This window comes from Artibeus jamaicensis, unplaced genomic scaffold, assembly GCF_021234435.1.
Source record: "Artibeus jamaicensis isolate MK-2021 breed Jamaican fruit bat unplaced genomic scaffold, CSHL_Jam_final scaffold_847, whole genome shotgun sequence".
Lineage (NCBI taxonomy): Eukaryota > Metazoa > Chordata > Mammalia > Chiroptera > Phyllostomidae > Artibeus > Artibeus jamaicensis.
In genome coordinates this window covers 2,010,030-2,029,893 of record NW_026522057.1, presented here as the reverse complement: position 1 = coordinate 2,029,893, position 19,864 = coordinate 2,010,030, and the positions used below count along the sequence as shown (strand labels likewise).

Genomic DNA, 19,864 nt, shown 5'->3' with positions numbered 1-19,864 from the left:
GGTCAGTGCCTGCCTCGCCTGGCTGGGCCTTCACATTACATTTGCCAAGGCCAGCAAGCAGCCTCAGATGCAGCCTGACAGCTGGCAGAGCCATCTTCCAGGAGCACAGGCCTAGCCATACAGGCACGTGCAACCCTTTCAAGTCCCGAATGAGAGGGCCTCTACAGAGCAGCTCTCAAAACTGGCCACTTGTTCAAAGAGCACATGCTCTGGACCCTGCCCTGATCTGGCCACTGGGCACACAGAAAGGAACCAGACTCAGTCTGTTATGCAGGCAGACATGTCTGCAAGGAAGCACACACACACACGGACCCAGTTTCAACACTCTAAGCTCCAAAGTGTCAAGGAGTCTCAAGGCAAGAGACTGGCTGGCTAAGCTTCTCAGCAGAGGTGATAACGAAACTGAATCTTCAAGGAGAGGAATATGCTGGTGAAGATGACTGGGGGGCACTTCTGAAAGAGGTGAGGTCACAGGCCAAGGGCCAAAGGTAACACAGAGCCTGGCTGGCCTCCTCGGCCAAAGGCGGTAGGTAGTAAGTAGCTGTTGTTTGGGTGCACGGAGGTAGGAGAGGTGGGTAGGGTCCAAGTACAAACAAATCAGAGTGCAGAGGACCCGCATACCATAGGAAAGTAAAGGAGTTCACAAATGTTGCCTCAAATAAGGGTTGCCCTGAGACCTACGGGACAAAGTCCACAGTCATTCTGTCCCATGTTCCTTCATAAGCTCACTTAGATGCAGCCCCCCCACACATCAAGAGCACACTGCCCCCCCCCGCCTAGAAAGCCCCTCCTCCTCAGATCCATATCTCACCTCCCTTGAATATGCCAGTTCAAGACCCAAACCCTATGACCCTGGCCTAACCTTCCAACGAGCTCTCTGCCCTGCGCGCCCCGGAGCCCCTACTCTCACTCCTGGTGTGCTCTCCCGTCCCGAGCTTCCTGGGAGTCACTGCTGACTAGCGGCTGGGGTTCCTGAGGCTGCCCCAGGGCTTTTGCTCTTGCATCAGAAGGATTTATGGCGATGAGCCTCCCTGGTGGACTGGGTCTCCTGGAGCAAGGAACCCACTAGAGCTGAAAATGGAGAGTCTACTCCTACTCCTTTCTTCTGCTTATCCAGCAAGCATATACTAGGAAAGGACAGTTTTCTAAGTGACTCACTTTCCTAGCCACGGGGGGTCCCTCCCAGCCCACAGCGTCTGCCCATTCACCAGGTGCTTGGTGCTACATTAGTGCTAGTCTCCTCCTTCACGCTCAGAGAAACTTGGGCTGTGGTCTCCATGGCCCTTCACATGAGCAAGGCTCTGCTGTGGCCAGGCAGCACCAAAGCCAGCCTGAAACACCCCTACCTCCTCACCAGAGGAAGACACCAGGGCCATTCGGGAGGGTCAGAGGCCACACTCCTGAACATATCGAGGAGAACACTTCCCCAGAGGCTCCGCTAGCACCATATCGCTCCTCGAGGTAATGCAGCTCAGCTCAGAGATTCAGCTCCAAGGAAGAACCTGGAAAACCCCCTTAACTGGAACTTCTCGGCACGTCCGAGTGACACCAAATAGGGAAGTATCATACTCCACTTAGCAGCCTGGTCCCCAACCAGCTCCCCAGTCCCAGAAATGGCCACAATCTTCCAGTGCACATTAGCTAGGGAAGAGGAGAGAAGGATGTTGAGAAAAGAGCAGAACAAAAAGAAAGGGAGCGATGAAAACAACAAAAAGAAAACAACAGAAACTAGAAAGGCAGCGAGGGCTGGGGGGAGATTTGAGACCAGGAGACCCAGGTGAAGCACCCAAGCAGGGCTCAGACACAGTACCTTTTTCAGATTGATCCACTGCTTGAAGTAATCTGCCACTGGCAAGCCCAGGTACTGGCACTGGCCTGGGAGCCTATGAAAAAGGGAAGAGAGAACAAGTTGGGCACACCCACTTCCCAGGTGTAAAATCTTAAGCTAGGGAATTCAATGTAGAGTCTATAGTCAAATAGATCTCAAAAGGCCAACCCATCAGCCATGGGTCCCACCCCACCCAAGGAACGCACCCCACCTCTAGCACCCTGGACACCACGCTCCAGATCCAGTCCTCAGACCCAAATGTGAAAACCTGAAGACTATTCAAAATAATAGCAGCAGCTCCTATTTGCTGATGGCCTACAATATGCTAAGTATCTTACTTATACTTTCACATTATTCTTCAGAATGGTGCTGTGAGGTAGGTACTATGGCCTACATTTTACAGATGAAAAAATGAGATTAAGAGGGGTAACTAAGATCCCACAGCTAAAAAAAAAAATGACAGTGCCAAGAACTGAACCCAGCTCTGTCTCACTCTAAATCCTAGGTTCTCTCCAGTGCACCAGCTTGTTTTGTTAGAGCAGGGAGGCAGAAATACAAGACAAGAGGAGAGAGAGAAAGAGCACATGAGTTAGAGATAGCTGGGCAGGGACTTCCACTCACATTTAAGTCTCTAGCAATAGGCTTTCTGCAGACAGAGAGGAGACTATGCAGAAGGACGAGAAGAAGTCAGAATTTAAGCTAAGAATCTGTTCTTGTTTTTTCTTTAAATTAAAGTGTATAAACTGTCTCCCCTTGTAGCTGATGAGGCCATTTTACCCACACGAATCCATTCACCTGAACATTTAATTAGAGTCAGGCACTTAGGACTCAAAAAGTAAGACAACTCCTGCCCATAAGGGGCTCACAGTTTGTTCAGTGGAATAGACAATAAAAGTAGACAAAACAGCCTTAAGTTGGGGCATGGGGAACATGGAAGAATGGAGGAAAAACCGAGAAATATCAGCTAGGGAAGATCAGAGTTTTCTTGCTGAGAGAGGAGCTTAGCCACTGGCAATAGAGAGCCTTCAAAGAGTTGTGATTTACAATGATTATGCCAAGGCAAAAAAAAACCCACCCCACTTTACACTAAGAAAAGCTGGAGAGTAGCCTGGAGACTAGACTACAGTCACAGAGATAGTGAGCCAGCAACAGACAGGGGAGATGCAAAGGAGGAGTGAAGGGGGCCTGGGGCCCCGTGAGAGAAAGCAGTAGCAGCCAGTTCAAAGATTCATGCCTTGGGTAGCTATATGCTTCTCACTAAGACAGAGATAAAGGAGGAGAAAGGGTAGACAGAGCACATTTGACACCCACAGTGGACCAACATTTAGTCAACTGTATGATTGTTTTTAAGTCTACATACAATGTATCCTCTTTCTGCCCAAACCAGGGTGGACTGCTCCCACTGCCTCCCCGCAGCACACCACGGGAAGGAGACAAGAGTTTGGGAAGGCAGTGGTAAGCAGATTCCTGACACACGGCAAACACTCTCTGTTGAGTGTGAGGCGCCCAGGAGACATCCAGCAGTGGGGTGATAGCTAAGAGGCAGCTGGATATCCAATTTTAAAGAGAAGCCTGAAGATACAAAGTTCCGAATCATTAATGTAACATACGTAAAATTAAAGCCATGAGAATAGATTAAGATCAGCTGGGAACAGTAAGAAACGAAGAGCAGAGGGCCTGTGTCTTGTAAGTTTTGTTGAGCTGAAACAACCAGGCCACCCCCACCAGACCGTTACTGCACACAAGGAGCTCGCTGCTTCATGGAGTGGGCAGCTCCAATGTTGGACTCCTTCGACCCTTCGATTCTTGGACTGCCCTTCCTTAATGCTAAACTATGAATGTTACCGTCACCTTGTAACTTCTACCCTGAGGTTTGTCTTTGGAAACTACAGAGAATGAGACTTCCATCTCTTCCTTGCAGAATGGTCCCCAAGATCTGAGAGCCTAGAAAGCTTCCCCCAGAGTACCGTTCTCCAAGTCACACAGCCTCAGCTCCTTCAACAATTCCACAGGAACCGGCCAAGACGGAGGTGTAGGTGGAAACACTATACCTCCTCACACAACCAAAATTAAGGACAACAAAGATTTAGAAACAAAAACACAACCAGAACAGACAGAAAATTGAACTGTGTGAAAGTCTGAAAACCATTCATCCAGACCGGTAAGAGGGGCAGAGTTGGTGGCTGGTGGAGAGGGGTCTCAGAAAGACAAGGCGGTGGCTGCCAGACCCGGGAGCACAGGCGGCATGGGGCTGACCATGGTCACACAATCACGTGCAGATAAACCAGGCAAAAATGGGCAGCAAGACAGACCGCACAACCCAGGGCCCCATCGATGGGAAATAAAGCCTAAAAGCACTGACAGAAAACACTTGTGGGGGTTGAGGTACAGGGAGGGACTCCCAGCCTCACAGGAGAGTTCCTTGAAGAGACCACAGGGTCCTAGAACGTACACAAGCCCACCCACCTGGGAATCAGCATCAGAAGGGTCCAATTTGCTTGTGGGAAGCAGCAGAGGGGACTGAAATCAGAGAGCAGAACAAGCACCATTGCTCCCTCTCTGATCCCGCCCCCACATACAACGTCACAACCCAGCCATTGGGTGGCCCCACCCTGATGAACACCTAAGGCTCCACCCCTCATACGTAACAGGTGTGACTGAAACAAAAAATTATGGCTCAAACAGAAGAATAAATCAAAGCCCCAGAGCCAATACTTTTAAGCAACAAAGAGATAGCCAACCTATCAGATGCACAGTTCAAAACACTGGTGATCTGGATGCTCACAGAACTGGTTGATTTTGGTCACAAATTAGATGAAAAAAATGAAGGATATGCTAAGTGAAATGAAGGAAGATAAACAGGGAACCAATAGTGATAGAAAGAAAACTGGGACTCAAAGCAAGGGAGTAGACCGAAGGAAGAAAGAAACAACAAAACAGCAAAGAATGAAGAAACAAGAATTCAAAAAAATGAGAAGCTTAGGAACCTCCAGGACATCTTTAAACGTTCCAACATCTGAATTATAGGGGTACCAGCAGGGGAAGAGGAAGAGCAAGAAGTGGAAAACTTATTTGAACAAATAATGAAGGAGAACTTCCCCAATCTGGCAAAGGAAATGGACTTCCAGGAAGTCCAGGAAGCTCAGAGAATCTCGAAGAAATTGGACCCAAGGAGGAACACACTGAGGCACATCATCATTACATTAGCCAAGATTAAAATGAAGGAGAGAATTCTAGAAGCAGCAAGAGATTAGGGGACAGTCACCTACAAAGGAGTTCCCATCAGACTGTCAGCAGATTTCTCAAAATTGAGACCTTACAGGCAAGAAGGGGCTGGAAAGAAGTATTCCAAGTCATGAAAGGCAAGGACCTACATCCAAGATTGCTCTATCCAGCAAAGGTTTTATTTAGAATGGAAGGGCAGATAAAGTGCTTCTCAGATAAGGTCAAGTTCAAGGAGTTCATCATCACCAAGCCCTTATTATATGAAATGTTAAAGAGATTTATCTAAGAAAAAGAAGATAAAAAAGATGAACAGTGAAAGGACAGCAAACTCACAGTTATTAAGAACCACACCTAAAACAAAAGCAAACTAAGCAGACAGCTAGATCAGGAACGGAACCACAGAAATGGAGATCACATGGAGGGTTAGCAACAGGGGAGTGGGAAGAGGAGGAGAAGGGGGAGAAGGTACAGAGAATAAGTAGCATAGATGGTGGGGAGAAAATAGGGGGAGGGCAAGAGTAGTGTGGGAAATGTAGAAGCTAAAGAACTTATGACACATGGACATGGACTAAGGGGGGGGAATATGGGTGGGGGGTGTGTGCAGGTGGAGGGGAATGAAGGGGGGGAAATGGGACAACTGTAATGGCATAATCAATAAAATATATTATTAAAAAAATTCCACAGGAGACTGCTCTATCTGTGGAGGAACCCATTTTCTGTCTCACTGCTTCATTTATAAACTCAATTCCACTTTAAACTAAAAAAAAAAGTCCACAGGGGCTAACGTATCATGAATCAGGACTCATCCATCCCACCCCACACCTAGAGGGCAGGACTCCTGGATCTTTTTCAGGGTGTTGGTCTCCCAAAGTCAAACATGCTCTCTTGACCCCACTTCACATCCCCTGTGGTCAACCTCGACTACAGGGAAGCAAGCTCCCCCTTTCTGGGCTCCTATACAGGGCGAGGAAAAAGTAGTTTACAGTTGTTCATAAGAGAAAGAATACAATAACTAATAAATAATCAAACAAGAATAAACTGTTTCACATCCTCACAACTATAAACCTACTTTTGCCCCACCCTGTATGTAACTGATTTTTCAGCTGAAAATGCAGGTCATTAGGGTCAAATGCCACTGAGTGGTCAAAGACGATGAGAGCCTGAGAAACGCCCAATGGATTTGGAGTCAGGGGGCTGGTGAGGGCAGAAGGGAGCCTGAGAGTGCTTAAGAGTAAGAGACAAGAGAGTGGAGACTGCACGTGCAAACTCCCTGTTTAGGAAGCTTGGCAATGGGAAGCCAGTTGGGATGACTGGCTCCGCCCCAGAAAGTTTCAGTCTTTCCCTCCGTTACTCCCCGGTTATTGGACAGACACTGACAAGAAGCTTGATTCTCTCGTGTCAAGCAGTACAGTAAAGATCTACTTTTGTAAGACCAGTGATATTTTACCCGAAGAGAAGGTTCTTCTCAAACACCCAGGTGGCACAGTGACATTAACCAAAACCAGTCACTTTCCTGGAAGGGAAATTGTGGCTGAGGCCAAGATGATGAAGTAATATTTAGGTAGGGTGTGTCCGTGTGGGAACCAAGGGCAAAGAAGACAAGAAAACCAGGCAAGGTTTGGAAGGAAAGGTAGCCTTAGGAAATAGAATGCAGTTTCTTAAGAAGCAGAACTGTAATGTTTGGATAATTTTCTTATTTCCTTCAATTTTTCTTTCATGTTCCCTATCCTTAGTATTTGCTAAAATGCTTGCTGAGCTCAGCTATTTTTAGAAAAGCACATTAAGGTCTGTGAGTGAAGGGGACCACCGGAAGCAGCAGAATGTACTGGGTCAGCCAAAAAGTTTGTTCATTTTTTTCCCGTAAATGGCTCTAGTAGTACTTATTTATCTTTAACTTCATTTGAAACAATTTTGTTACACTGTATTATGACAGCTGTCATACCAGTGTATGTTTGAAAAAACTTATCAAAATTGGTGAATTTTTGTGTAGCCATTTTAATATTGAAGGTGGAAGAAAATAAGCAACATTTGTGGCACATTATACTTTATTATTTCAAGAAAGGTAAAAATGCAACTGAAACACAACAAAAGATTTGTGCAGTGCATGGAGAAGGTGCAGTGACTGATCAAATGTGTCAAAGGTGGTTTGTGAAGTTTCACGCTGGAGATTTCTCACTGGACAATGCTCCAGTCAGGGAGATCGGTTGAAGTTGATAGTCATCAAATGGAGACATTCATTGAGAATAATCAACATTGTACCACATGGGAGAGAGCCAACATACTCAAAATACCCAAATCAATAAAGTTATTGATGAAAATAAAAAATATGCCTTTTATTTTAAAGAAAAAAACAAGAGCTTTTTGGCCAACCCAGTACAAAGGAACAGTCAGGGGGACTGGCCAGCAAAAGGCAGAGGTCCTGGGGCACCTACCGTGTTCTCCTTTAGCCAGTCCCAGCGTCCTGATTCTTCAGCTGACACAGGCCAAGAATCTCACTGGCTGTGGCCTGCCCTGGGGAAGGAGGAAGCTCCCTCTTTAGCAAGATTTCAAATGTAGGCATTTCTACCCAGCTAGTGAGTAAGGGTCTAGCTCAGTAGAATCCTGCCTGCTTCTGTTGGAGGCTGAACTATACCAGAGGAGCCACACTGAGGACAGACCCAGGTGTGTCCAAGCTTTGGGCATCTCTGGGCCACACTGGAAGAAGAGTTGTCTTGGGCTGCACATTAAATACACAAACACTAATGAAAACTGATTAGCAAAAAAAAAGAGTTTAAGTAAATTTACAATAGTGTTGGGCTGCATTCACAGCCATCCTGGGCCACTTGCAGCCCGCGGGTTGGACACCCTGGCAGACGAATTTTTGGGTTGGATACTTAGCCTCAGGTATGGCTCGGCAGCAATCCTGAGGGCCATCCACACCCTGAGGCTGACTGAAGCAGAGGAGAACAGGACACGCATTCTCGCTCGCTCCCGGCTCCAGTCTCCTGCAGGTACACGCGCAGTCTGCACACAAGCTTTGGGTTGTTGAGTCCTCTAGCCTGCGGTTGGTCCTAGCCCTACGACTTCAAGACGTACTCACTACAGAAGTAGCAGGGCCCAGGCCCATTTTCATAGAAGTTACAAAGCCAAATGCTCCAACTTGAACTTTCAGGTTCCCCATAGGAAGACAGCTACACATTTCTATGACTGAACCCTACCCCGGCTTAGAGAGCACCAGGACAGTAACCTGTGAAGAAGGTGGATTTGAATAGTCATCATCCCTTACATAGAAGATGACACTGAGGCTCAGAGAAGAAAAAGGACTTGCTGGAACCAGCCAAGGGCAGAACTAGAAACGGAATCTAAGTCTCCTGACTGCACAGACACCAGTTAGACAGATGTACTCAAGAGTTCTTCACAGTCCCTAGGAAGGCATGGTCTAGGGCCACGGTGGTCACTGCTCAAGGTCATATGTGGATCCAAGGTTCTTAGGATCCCACAGCTAAGGTCAGTGGGTACCAGTGGGTACCAGTGGGTACATGGTTCCACCAATTTCTAAAGGAAAAGTGTAAAACTCCCCCTGACACAAAAGGTCTGAATGCTGCTCGTTCCTACCAGATACTGATCCCAAGAAAAGAGCCACTGGCAGTGGGCCCTGGACTAGCCTGTGGGCATGAACGTGCAGGCAGGTTTATGGTGCCCAGGTCTCCGTGCAGCTGGAATCACTGGGTACAAAACTCCTCAACTGCCCAAACATCATCTGGCCATACTTATTACTGTTGCCCAATGAAATTTTATGCACAGAGTCCACAGGTGTGATTTCCCCTTCTTTATGAGGGTCGGAATGACATCACTGATGGCCAATAGAAAAGAGCCAATTATGTCCAGGCCATAAAAAGGAATGGGATTTTTTCAACCAAATCAAAACTTCCCTCAGTTTCATGAATGCAAGGGGCCCCCTTTAAGGAAGGGCCCCCCAGTCCTGCCTGTGGACTCTACTAAACTGAGGGATATGATTACTTTCCAAATACTGTGTGGGGTTTAGGGCCAGAACTCTGCCTTTGGCATTTAACATGTGGCTTGCTCTTAGCACACTGGCCCCTTAGAGCCATCAAAACAGAACATCGAACCCTACCCTTACACACCTGACGGGTTCCTCACTACTCCATCCACAGGGAAGTTAGAAAAGATGGGTTACTCCTTATGTCCCCTTATTCTCCTTTTAAGTAACAACAACAATAAAAAAAGCAGAGAGCTCTCTCTGCTCAGAAAAAAAACCAAACAGTATGGAAGGAACAGGGTTATGAGAAACTGCCCCCCAATAAGTGTACAGCACAAAGCAAAAGGAGCCCGCCTTCCCCTCCCACCCCTCATCCAGCCCCACCACCTGCAACCCAGCACTCGAGCTGGGTCCAGACAGCCCTGATGGCAAACAGGTGTGACTAGCTGGGCGCCAGCCAAGGCAGGGGACTACCTCATTAAGGGAACGCCACCCGCGCTAATGGGTACAGACAGGATGAAGCCATTGTGAGCAGGAGCTCAGCTTTGAAGATTAGGTCAAGCAGAGACGGGGGGCTCTGCTACAACTGCTAGAGTCGAGGAGGTCAGCAGCGTCCATGGAGGTCTGACAGACTGACAGACTGACAGACACCAACAGCTAGGACTAGCAGGAAAGCAGGCACCAGTGCTAGAAAAGGTCATGGGCACTATCCTTTCTGTGCTTTTCTCTCTTTCAGTCACAGGGACAACCCCAAATCAGGGAGATGCATGCCTCTCTCACTTTCAGCAGGCTCCAGCTTTTAAAGAGGAGGAGGTCAGCCAGATCTGGAGCCATATTTGGCCCCTTGCCGCCTCTCTGAAAAGGCCATGGGACCCAGACCTTGGCGGGATATAGGCTGTCAGTTCTGGTGTTCAATGCACATGCTGCTCACCTGCCAGGGCAAACTATTTTGTCCCATTTGACATGCAGAAAAAGGGAAGCATTCAGAAGCAAAGGAGAAGAGCAGGGAGAAAGGCTCTGTTTTCTTCAAGGTCACAGCCAGACCATCGAGGCACAGAAGTCCTAGCATGGGGAAGGAACTGGCCAGTAGATCCAGCCAACCATCCAGATGCAAACCCCTGCCAAGGGGACACGCGAGGGGTGGCTGGGCTTGTTTTCTATGCGAGGTCCCTCCACTTGCTCATTTCAACACAAACGTTCCCAGAGAATGCCGTTGCTGGCTGTCCTGCATCTCAGAACTGCCACACTCCCTAGGTTCTCCCCAAGCGCTGAAAATGAGCCTCAGGAAAGGCTCCACTCCCACTGGCTCCCAGTCTGGGAGTCCTACCTGGTCAGAGCCTCCACAGCCAGCAGGATGTGAGTCTGCATCCGGCGCAAGCAGGCTACCCCAGCCCAGGCCACACTGAGCTGGGGACCCAGCTCTTTGTCCCTCCTGTTCTGTTTCCCACCCAGAGGAGATAAACAGACACGAGTGATAAACGGCCCGCCTTTCACCATCACTTTTCCTCAAGTTGAGGAGAGTAGCTGGTGATGGATGGGCTGGAATTTGGTTATCAGGAAGGGCTGTCAGCCAGAGGTGCCTATCTCCTCCCCCACTATGCAGGGCATCATTACGCTGTGGCATCGAGGTAAAATATGAGAAAGGGGAGGGAAGGGAGAGAGAGGGAAGGCTGGGCTTCCACACGAAGCAAATTGAGCAACAATGAGAGCAGGCACGAGGCTGGGACGTTAGTTATCTGCCTGTGACACCTTTTATCTCAGCACAAATTGGTCCTTCCTCCCCCACTGCAGCCTCTTATACAAACAGAGGCAGGCACAATGTGTCACCACCGCAATAGCGTAGCAATTTAACCCGAATTAGTGAGGGGGTCAAGCCAGGAAATAGGGGTTTCTCATTTCAACAGGTTCCTTATAGTCTCTGCTCTGAACCAGCACAGTGTGGGGAGGAGGGTAGAGAGAATGCAGACTCATAATTGAATTCACTCACGGCTGCTGCTGATGTATAAAAAATTAATGCTTGAGCCTCCTACTTATTCCATCTCACCTGCAAGATGGCACCATGGCCGAAGATGTGGCCTGGGCCACCCTTGGTAGGCTGAGCACCCCGTGCTTTCAGCCAATGCAGGATCAGCAAGAACAGGGAGAGAAAGGAACGGCCCACAGACAGCAGCCTCATGCCAGCAACCCCTTCTAGAGGCCTACAGGACAGAGTTCAGGGTCGGAGATAATAAGGAAAGGAGGTTATAGGAAGTGATCACATCAAAGACCACCTTGGGCAGTTCAAGAATATACTTGAGTCTACAGGCAGAAAGGCATTCTGGTTCCACCCTCTACTAGATGTCCAGTGTGTTTTTTACTAGTAACCCCTCTGTCCCTGGACACCGCGTGCACCCCACACTGCTGTGCTGGAGCTGAGGAAGCCAATGGCAGCACTGATGGCACTGACAAGGCTGAAAAGAGCCGGGCGTAGAGGAGCCTGTTCTATTCCCCAGCGACTTCCCCCACTGCAGAGCCAAGGGCCAGGAGGGCCCCCGATGGGGGCTCAGTCAGGGGAAGAGTGCAGTACCACCCTCATGCAGCACATGCCCTGCCACACCAAGAGACAACCTGGTCAAGTGACCACACGTCTTTAGGTGGTTATGTCACCTGCGTGCCCTATTCTGTGAAGGTTAGAGCCAGCCAAGGGAAATACTGTATAAATAAGTGCTCTTGTGGGATTCTGGCTCTAAGAAGGCCTGCTGAGACCAAACCTGCAACGATCCTCGAAGATGCTTCTGGGCCACCTGCGCTGAGTAGACAGCGCCTCAGCCAGGTGTTGGATCCTGGAGAAACGACTGAGGGTGACAGCTGAAGGGGAAGTTCCAGAACCACTCAACAGTTGCGAAAATGAATTCCAAGAAGCTTGGGGGTGAGAGACGTGGATGGAGGAGGCACCTTGGGACTCATTCTCTAAATACAAAGAATCAGCAGGCACAAAACAGGGATCAAAAGCCAAGGCCCCAGTATAGACAGAAAATGGGAGAAACTTTCTACCCCAACTGCCACCACACATTGGATTGGCCAAAAAGTCCATTTTTTTTCCATAAAATAAAAGACACATTTTTCACTTTCACTAATAACTTTATTGATGTGGATATTTTGAGTATGTTGGCTTTCTCCCATGTGGTTTGACATTGATTGTTCTCAGTTAATGTCTCAGTTTGATTGCTATCAACTTCACCTGCTCAACCCACCAAGGAGAATCATCCAGTAAGAAATCTCTAGCACAAAACTTAAAAAAAAAAAAATCTCCACTTTTTAAAAAATCAGTTTTTAATTGTTATTCTATTACACTTGTCCCAATTTTTCCCCCTTTGCCCTCCTCTGCCCATCCCAACACCCCACTCCCACAGTCTACTCCCATGCTGTTTCCCATGTCCATGGGTCATTCACACATGTTCTTTGTCTAGCCCCTTCCTTTTCTTTCCACCACTATCACCCTCCCCTTTCCCTTTGGTCACTTTCAGTCTGTTCCATGTTTCCATGCTTGTGGTTCTATTTTGTTCGTTAGTTTATTTTGTTCATTAGATTCCTCTTATAGGTGAGATCATATGGTATTTGTCTTTCACCAAATGGCTTACCTCACTGAGCATAATATTTTCCAGTTCAATTCATGCTATCACGAAGGGTAGGAGCTCCTTCTTCCTTTCTGCTGCATAGTATTCCATTGTGTAAATGTACCACAGTTTCTTGATCCATTCATTTGCTGGTGGGTACTTAGGCTGCTTTTAGCACTGGCTATGGTAAATAGCGTTGCTATGAACATTGGGGTACATAGTTCTTTTGAATCGGAGATTCTGGATTCTTAGGACATATTCCACATTCAATCAGTCACAGCACCTTCTCCACACGCTGCACAAATCTTTTTGTGTTTCAGTTGCATTTTTCCCTTTCTTGAAGTAACAAAACATAATATGCTGCAAATGTTGCTTATTTTCTTCCATCTTCAATATTAAAATGGCTACACAAAAATTCACGAGCTTTTTAAATGCATGCTGATATGATATCTGTCACAATACAATCTAACAAAATTGTTTTGAATGAAGTTAAAAATAGCTAAATGCTACTAGAGCCGTCTTACGGAAAAAACCAAACGAACATTTTGGCCAACCCAACATTTACAGTTATCGCCGAAACCCAGGCCCCTCATGGGGTAGAGACCAATGGAGTCTGATTCCCACACTCAGGTAGCTTCCAGGCCCACCCAGAAGAGAACCACAGCATGAAACATAATGACCACTCTAGAAGAGACTACTGAGTGAGGGCTCTTGTTTCCGGTGATGGAAGGACAAAGTTAGGGGGCACTTACAAGACCTTTGCTTGAACACGCGAACACACACACACACACACACACACACACACACACAGTCCTCTACTCTTCTCTGCCTGCCCACAGCCCTGAGAGAACACACTGCCGACCTCTCAGCCCACTTTGCCCCACACTTGCCCCCATCCTCTGGGACGGCTGCAGGTTACAATTCCAACCACAGGCTTCAGAAAGATGATACACTTGCTGGAGCCTGCAAAGGGTCAGGAGAGAGTACTGTTTGAAATACCAGTGTGACAGCTGGCTCCTTGTCTGTCTCTTTCTCCCCCACCCCCTCCCCAAACTTGTCATGGTACAAGAAGTCTATAAGCAGCCCATCAGCTTTAAATATCAGTGTGCGTGAAGCAGCAGCATGAGAGCGAGGGAGCGGGAAGCAGACAGCGAGCGGCTCTGTCGCCACTGCCTGTCAGGGAACACTAATGAATTTCACCACTAGCAAGCTATGCTTCAGATGGGGGGGTGAGTAGGGGGTGGAGAGTTTTCTAGGGAGAATTCTCGCAGTATTAAAACATCTTTTCCTTAGTCCTGTTAATAAATGTCACTGCAGAGGGTCTGCCACCAGGACTTCAAGGCAAGGGAAGGGTTGGGACAAACTCTGCAATCCTCTCAAGCAGGAAGGGCAGAGCGAGTGTGAGGCTGGAGGGAGCCAGCTGAGGCTCACAAGTAGGAGGGTGACCACCACCACCCACACTCACTCATAACGGCCTGAGATGCTTGGCTGAGAGGAACAGGACAAGAAGGAAAGGCCTCGGGCCGGGAGAGATTACGAGCTGTAGCTTCAGGGCCAGACTCACCACCTACCCTACTTCCCAACAATTTCAGCCAACTCACTTCACAGATGGGCAGGGGACTCCAGACCATCCTTCCTGACCTAGGGAAGGTGGGGTGAGGAAACTCTGGCACCAGTCCCAACAGGAAGCTGTTTTCCCTAAATATCAGGAGCTAGAGCTTATTATAATCTCCATTTTACAGACGAGGAAATGAAGGTTTAGAGTAGTAATGTGACTTTCCCAAGACCCTACAACTAGTAAGCAGAGAAGCCGGGACTTGAATCCAGGTCTCTTAATTTTTAATAAAGGCCTTGTTCTTTTCCGCAATACCATACAGCTCCTCTGCAGAGGGGCTGATCACCTCACTGTCTCCTGTATGTCCCCCACTGCCCTTCCCCTCCATTCCCTCCCACTGGTACACGCACACCTCTGGCCTGGCAGGGGCCACAGCTGTTGTCGTAGCACAGAGCTGGGCTCCGGGCCAGGGTGAACCCAGACTGGCAGAGAAAGGCCTGGGAGCGAGCCAGGCCATCACCTGGGAGTCTCCACAGCTCAGAGGGCATGGCTGCAAGCATAAGCCTTCCCTTGGGTACCCTCTGTGCACAGCTCTGATCAGCAGTGTCTGATCTGGCAGCGACCTGCTATGCAGGGGGCAAATGACATTTAATTTCCTCTTGGTTTCCCAATGGTACAAACGAAAGGCCGTCACCTGCGTCTGGGTCTGGCAGCACAGCTGGAAGTATTCCCAGACATGCTGCTCTGGAGAGTTCCCAAACAGAAACCAGAACACAAGGGGTGTGGAGGGGCTCCCCACAGACCAGGTAGCCAGTCCTCCCTGAGAAAACCAACCTCAAATCCCCATTGGCAGGCAGTTGCTCAATGCCTCCAAAGGGCACTGTACTTGTATATAGCACGTCTCTGCTCCACTGCTTTTTCACCTGCTTGCCAACTATCTCCACCCCCACTGCTCACACATGGAGCCCACATAAACAGCCACATGAAGCACACACTGCCACAAACATCCTATGGAACAACATAACATGCACCTTCCCAGTGCCACAAACGCCCAGTGAAATCAACTAACTTGTATCTCCCCAGCCCCTCTCCAGTAAAATGAGACAAGTGCCTTTCCAGGGTCGTTCCCAGGGCAATTCTTTCAGGGAAAGGGCATATTGCCCCACCTGTTGTGACTGCGGGAAGTGCTGGAGCTGCCACCAGGACCTGGCCAGAGCTCCCTTTTCCAGATGGAATGGCAGAGGCCTCAGCAGGCAGCAGGCAGCAGGCAGTGGGGAGGGGGAGGAGAGGGAGCGGGTGACGGGAGGTTTCCAGGGCACTTTGGTCAGTGTCTCCGCTGATGAGCTACTCATTCTGTTTTGGCCAGGAAAACAGGAGCTCCTCTGCAGTTTGAACTGTTTCCAAGATACCTCACTCATCCCCTACTAGTCTCTACCTGGCCTCTGGCCATCTTGACCCTTTGCCTGGGCTGCCTTTGTATGGCCTACAATGCCCTCTGGAGGCTCCGCAGAGAGGTATCCTACAAGCATTCAGGATCTGGGATGCAGTCTGACCTCTGCTCCAAGTCCCTCTAAACCCCTGGCTGATCTCCTCTGCCCTGATCCCAGCTCCCCTGAATCCTTCAAGACCTGTGAGTAGAGTCACACTTCTGGGTGGGCATTAAACAGGTTAGTTTTTAAACTGCACTCCATGAAGCCCATATCAGGCTACTTTGTGGGCTGGGGGAAGAGAAGGAAGAATAGGCTGGGCCTTGTCCCAGCTTCAGATAGAACAGCTCAGCTTTTCTATATTTTGTAATATTGGGCTTTCTTTAATGTTTTGTTTTTTAAAAAAGTTTACTAAAAAATATTGCCCATTTGGCCTCTCTGATATGCTCTTCTGGGTTCTCATAGTATTTGTTTTGTATCTTCTTCATAGAATTCTCACGTTCTACCTCACTTAGCCTGTGATTAGCTATGCACATGCTGCTCTTTCTGTCCTGATCACCTGGTGGTCCCTACAGTTCCCAGCACAGCGCTCACTGGGCCCAGAGCAGCTCTCAGCGGGGGCCAGCGTTAGGCCACAGCTGAAACGCCCGTGCTTCCAGGACAGGCAGCGCCTAGCACCTCCAGTGGCATTTCCAACAGCACTCCTCAGAAGACAGCTGTGCTGTAGGGTAACTGACATTCACAAGAGGGCCCTAGAGAAGACGTGGGGCACATGCACTCTTAAATCAGCACTTCGGGCTTACCTGCTACCGTCATCAGCAATCTAAATCAGCATCTGGACCAAAGAGGGTTTTGCAGGTGGCCAATTTGGGGGCAAAATATAGCATATTTCAATAGGAAATAGCACTCGTAAGAAGTTTCTAAACCTTGTATGTGGGACCATGGGAACACAGGATGATGCGCCTCAGCTGCATCCTCAAGGGTCTGTCCCCCCGTAGAGGAATCACTAGGATTAGAAATGGGTGAAGCCCTTGGCCCCGTTAACCAAGCCCACTGCTTGGACCTCCTTCTCTGGTGAGCTTTGAGGAGGGAGCAAGAAGAAGGCAGGGTTCGGTGCTCCTCCTAGCTAAAGCCACTTGTTAATAGCCCCTAGATTCTCTTATCCCTGGGGAAAGGAAGGTAGCCATGAGCCCTTCACCCACCCCCATATGCACACGCCTCCCAGCAGGGCCAGGGAGGACAGCCATTAGTGTGTGCCTCGGCAGACAATGGGGAGGAGAAGTCTCCAGAGCAAAGGACAACTGCAGCAATTAGAATGCAGGGAGGTTCAGAAGCTATTTAACTGGGTGACCCCTGAGGTCGCTGCATCTGACTCCCATCCCTGGATAAATATTGTATGAGAGGGGAGGGGGACGAGCGAGGGAGCCACGGGAGTGCGGCTCCTCCCTCCACTCCCTTCCCCACCCCACGCGGCTGCCTCCAGCCACACATGCCAGGAACATTATTTACAGCCCTGACAGTCAGAGCAATCACTCTGCTAACCAAGAGGGAATGGACAAAGTCGACTTACCAAAAACTGACTATGGCAACTGAAGAAGAAACCAAAGCCAGTGGGGGAAGGGAGCTGAACCAACACTGGGAGGCAAGGCTTCTCCCACATTCTGGGTCCAGAGAGAGAAAATACTGTCACCTCAAAACCGCTGGCAGATAAAGCTGGTCCCAGATGGCAGAGAGATCAGAAATGGGGTGTGCTTCTGCCTTTCGGAAGCTCTGTAATGGAAAAAATCCCTGGATGTTGTCACCACCCAGGGGTTCCTTAGCAAAGATGGGGGTCCTAGCTACTTTCCCAGAGGAAGTGGGAGCAGCCACAGGCCACTTATCCGGCTGGACCCTTAGTTGACGCAGAGGGAAGGAGCAGGAAAGTCAGTCACAGCAGCAGACCACCCGGGAGGGGGAGGAAAAGAGGAGTGAGTGAGTGCGGGCTGCGCTGCAGCCCCCACACCGCCGCTTCTCCAGTCCTGCTCTAATGCACCCTGACATGCCTCTGAAGACAGAGAGCTGTTTGCAGTCAGCACCGTGATTTGTTAGTAATTATTTCCATGGTGTCACATTGCTGTCACTCTGTTAACAAAGAGACAGGCTGCCTCAGGCTCCCTGCAAGAAAGAATCGCAGAGAAAAAGGCCTGTCAGGCTCCCGGGATTCTCTGGGCTGGCTGGCTTTCTTCCCCAAACCAACATCCTTGCAGGCTTCGGAAAAAACAGTTTTACAGAACTAACAAGTTTGAGTCGTGTCACCCTTTAGCCAGGGACACCGAAACTGATCCCACCCACTCATAGCCACCATTCCCAAAGCCCTGCAGAGCTGAGCCCTGGAGTCCACAGGTCACTGAACCATGGGCGGCCATGCAAACCATGGCCTTGGAGTTCCCTGGCCTTCACTTTCCAAGAGCCCTGCTCTCCAACTCTTCTTCCACTCTGGGGTGTTCACAGCCTCTCGTGTGCTCTTAGGACCTGACAAAAGAAACCCATTTCAGACCGCACTGAAGCGGCTGCCCCACTGGCACAGAGAGTGGTTAGGGAGAATGGGGTGGTGGGGCACCGTCCTTCCTTGAATCTGCCAACTGCAGTTCAGGACCAAAGCCACTCAGGTGCCAGTGCCCCTATAGCCTCCAGGTGCCTGTGCACATGTGAGGAGATCGCCACTGAGCTGCCCTGTTGTTCCCAGTGTCTGGACTGGTGTGCACTCAAAGAACTAGTGCTTTGCTTTAGCACAAAGTAATGTCTCCATTATCCTGGCTGGGAATTAGAGGACAGATTGGCAAGCGCTGACAAAACAGAGGTCACTCACCTTACAGGCATGGAAAGTTGGAGATTAATTCTCTCCCCTCACAGAGGGAATCAGACTCCTAGCTAGTGGAAGGGAAGCACCAATATAGGAAAACCCTTTCAACGCCAAGCAGCAGCAGCAGCAGCAGGAGAAAAGACAGACCAAAGCCCACAAGCCCTGGAGAGGCCTTGTCAAGGTGGCGAGGGCCAATGCCAGCTAGGTCCTACAGAATCCCACAGGACAGAGAAACCTGAACAAGACTCTTCTGGCACTGGGGTCCAAAGGGCAGAGGGGAGTGCTAGCTTCATGCACTGGAATGGAAGCTCCATAAAGGGAGAATGTTTTGGAAATTTGAACTCTTTGTTCACTGTTATATCCTCAATACAACAGTGTAAGGCATATAATGGGTATTCAATAAAAATCTGCTGAAAGAATAAATAAATGGGTCAGTATCGCCCAAAGGCCACTACCACAGGTCTGGGGTCAGCCCAGCCTCTTCCTATCACAGGAATTCAGAGAAGAGGGAGGCCAGTGTGGATTTCAGAAGAGACAAGAGAGAACACATGCCCAAAGGGCTGGAGTTAAGTTTTAAAAGGTGAGGGGGATTGGGACAAGCTGACAGACCTAGGGAGATCCTCATATCAGAGTGAACATTCACATACTCATTCCACAAACATGTATTCAAGGACTGAACAAGGTAGGTAGTCCAACAAAAGAAGAATAAGTCAATATAGTAACACAATGGAAGACTACACAGCAATAAAAAGGCTGAACTGATACACAAAACAACATGGATGAATCTCCTATATGTTATGTTGAGCTAAGAAAGTCAGACACAAAAAAGAATAAATCTTGTATGATTCCATTTATATGAATGTCAAGAACAAGCAAAACTAAGCAAGAGTAACAGAAGTCAGAACAGTGGTTACCTGGCAGGTGGAGGGCATTACTGCCTGGGAAGGGGGACGAGGGAACTTTCTTGGTTGATGGAAAAGCTTCTTCATCTTGATCTGGGGGTGATTATACAGGTGTGCATGTGTATAAAAATACAGCGAGCTACACACTTCATATTTGCATACTTTTGTACCCTACTATAATTATTTCATACCTTAATTTCTAGAAAGACTTAAAAAATAGTTGGATCTCAAAAGTCATACAAGGAGTTTAAAGAAAAAACACAAAAATATCTCACTCAAAGGGAAAAAAAATTCTAAGAACAACAGTGCTCCTTCTCCTTGTGTTCAGGGCACAAGCCCTTCAGCCTTCACCCTCTATCTGCCAGAGGACAAAGGGCTCAAGCAAGTGGCCAGGGCCTCGAAAGACCCAAAACCGTTTAAATCACAGAAGAATGGAGCCCAGGTCCTAGGTGTCACAGCCTGGTGGGTGGACCCACGCAGCCTCCATTCCATACCAGGCGAGCTCTAGGG

General features: G+C 48.8%; 1 protein-coding gene across 12 annotated transcripts in view; it reads right to left on the bottom strand.

Annotated features, from left to right (window-relative positions):
* The window catches only part of ERI3 (ERI1 exoribonuclease family member 3), a 123,007-nt gene that overhangs the window by 53,912 nt on the left and 49,231 nt on the right, over positions 1-19,864 (bottom strand). For 10 of the 12 annotated variants that reach the window (XM_053660364.1, XM_053660360.1, XM_053660361.1 and 7 more), the window contains one exon: positions 1,811-1,883. The exons of 1 other annotated variant lie outside the window; for it this stretch is intronic. In XM_053660364.1, the coding sequence (XP_053516339.1) occupies positions 1,811-1,883 (73 nt within the window). Of the gene's footprint in view, positions 1-1,810; positions 1,884-12,434; positions 13,592-19,864 lie in introns of those variants that run through there. One more of the 12 variants, XM_037149302.2, reaches the window with a different exon arrangement.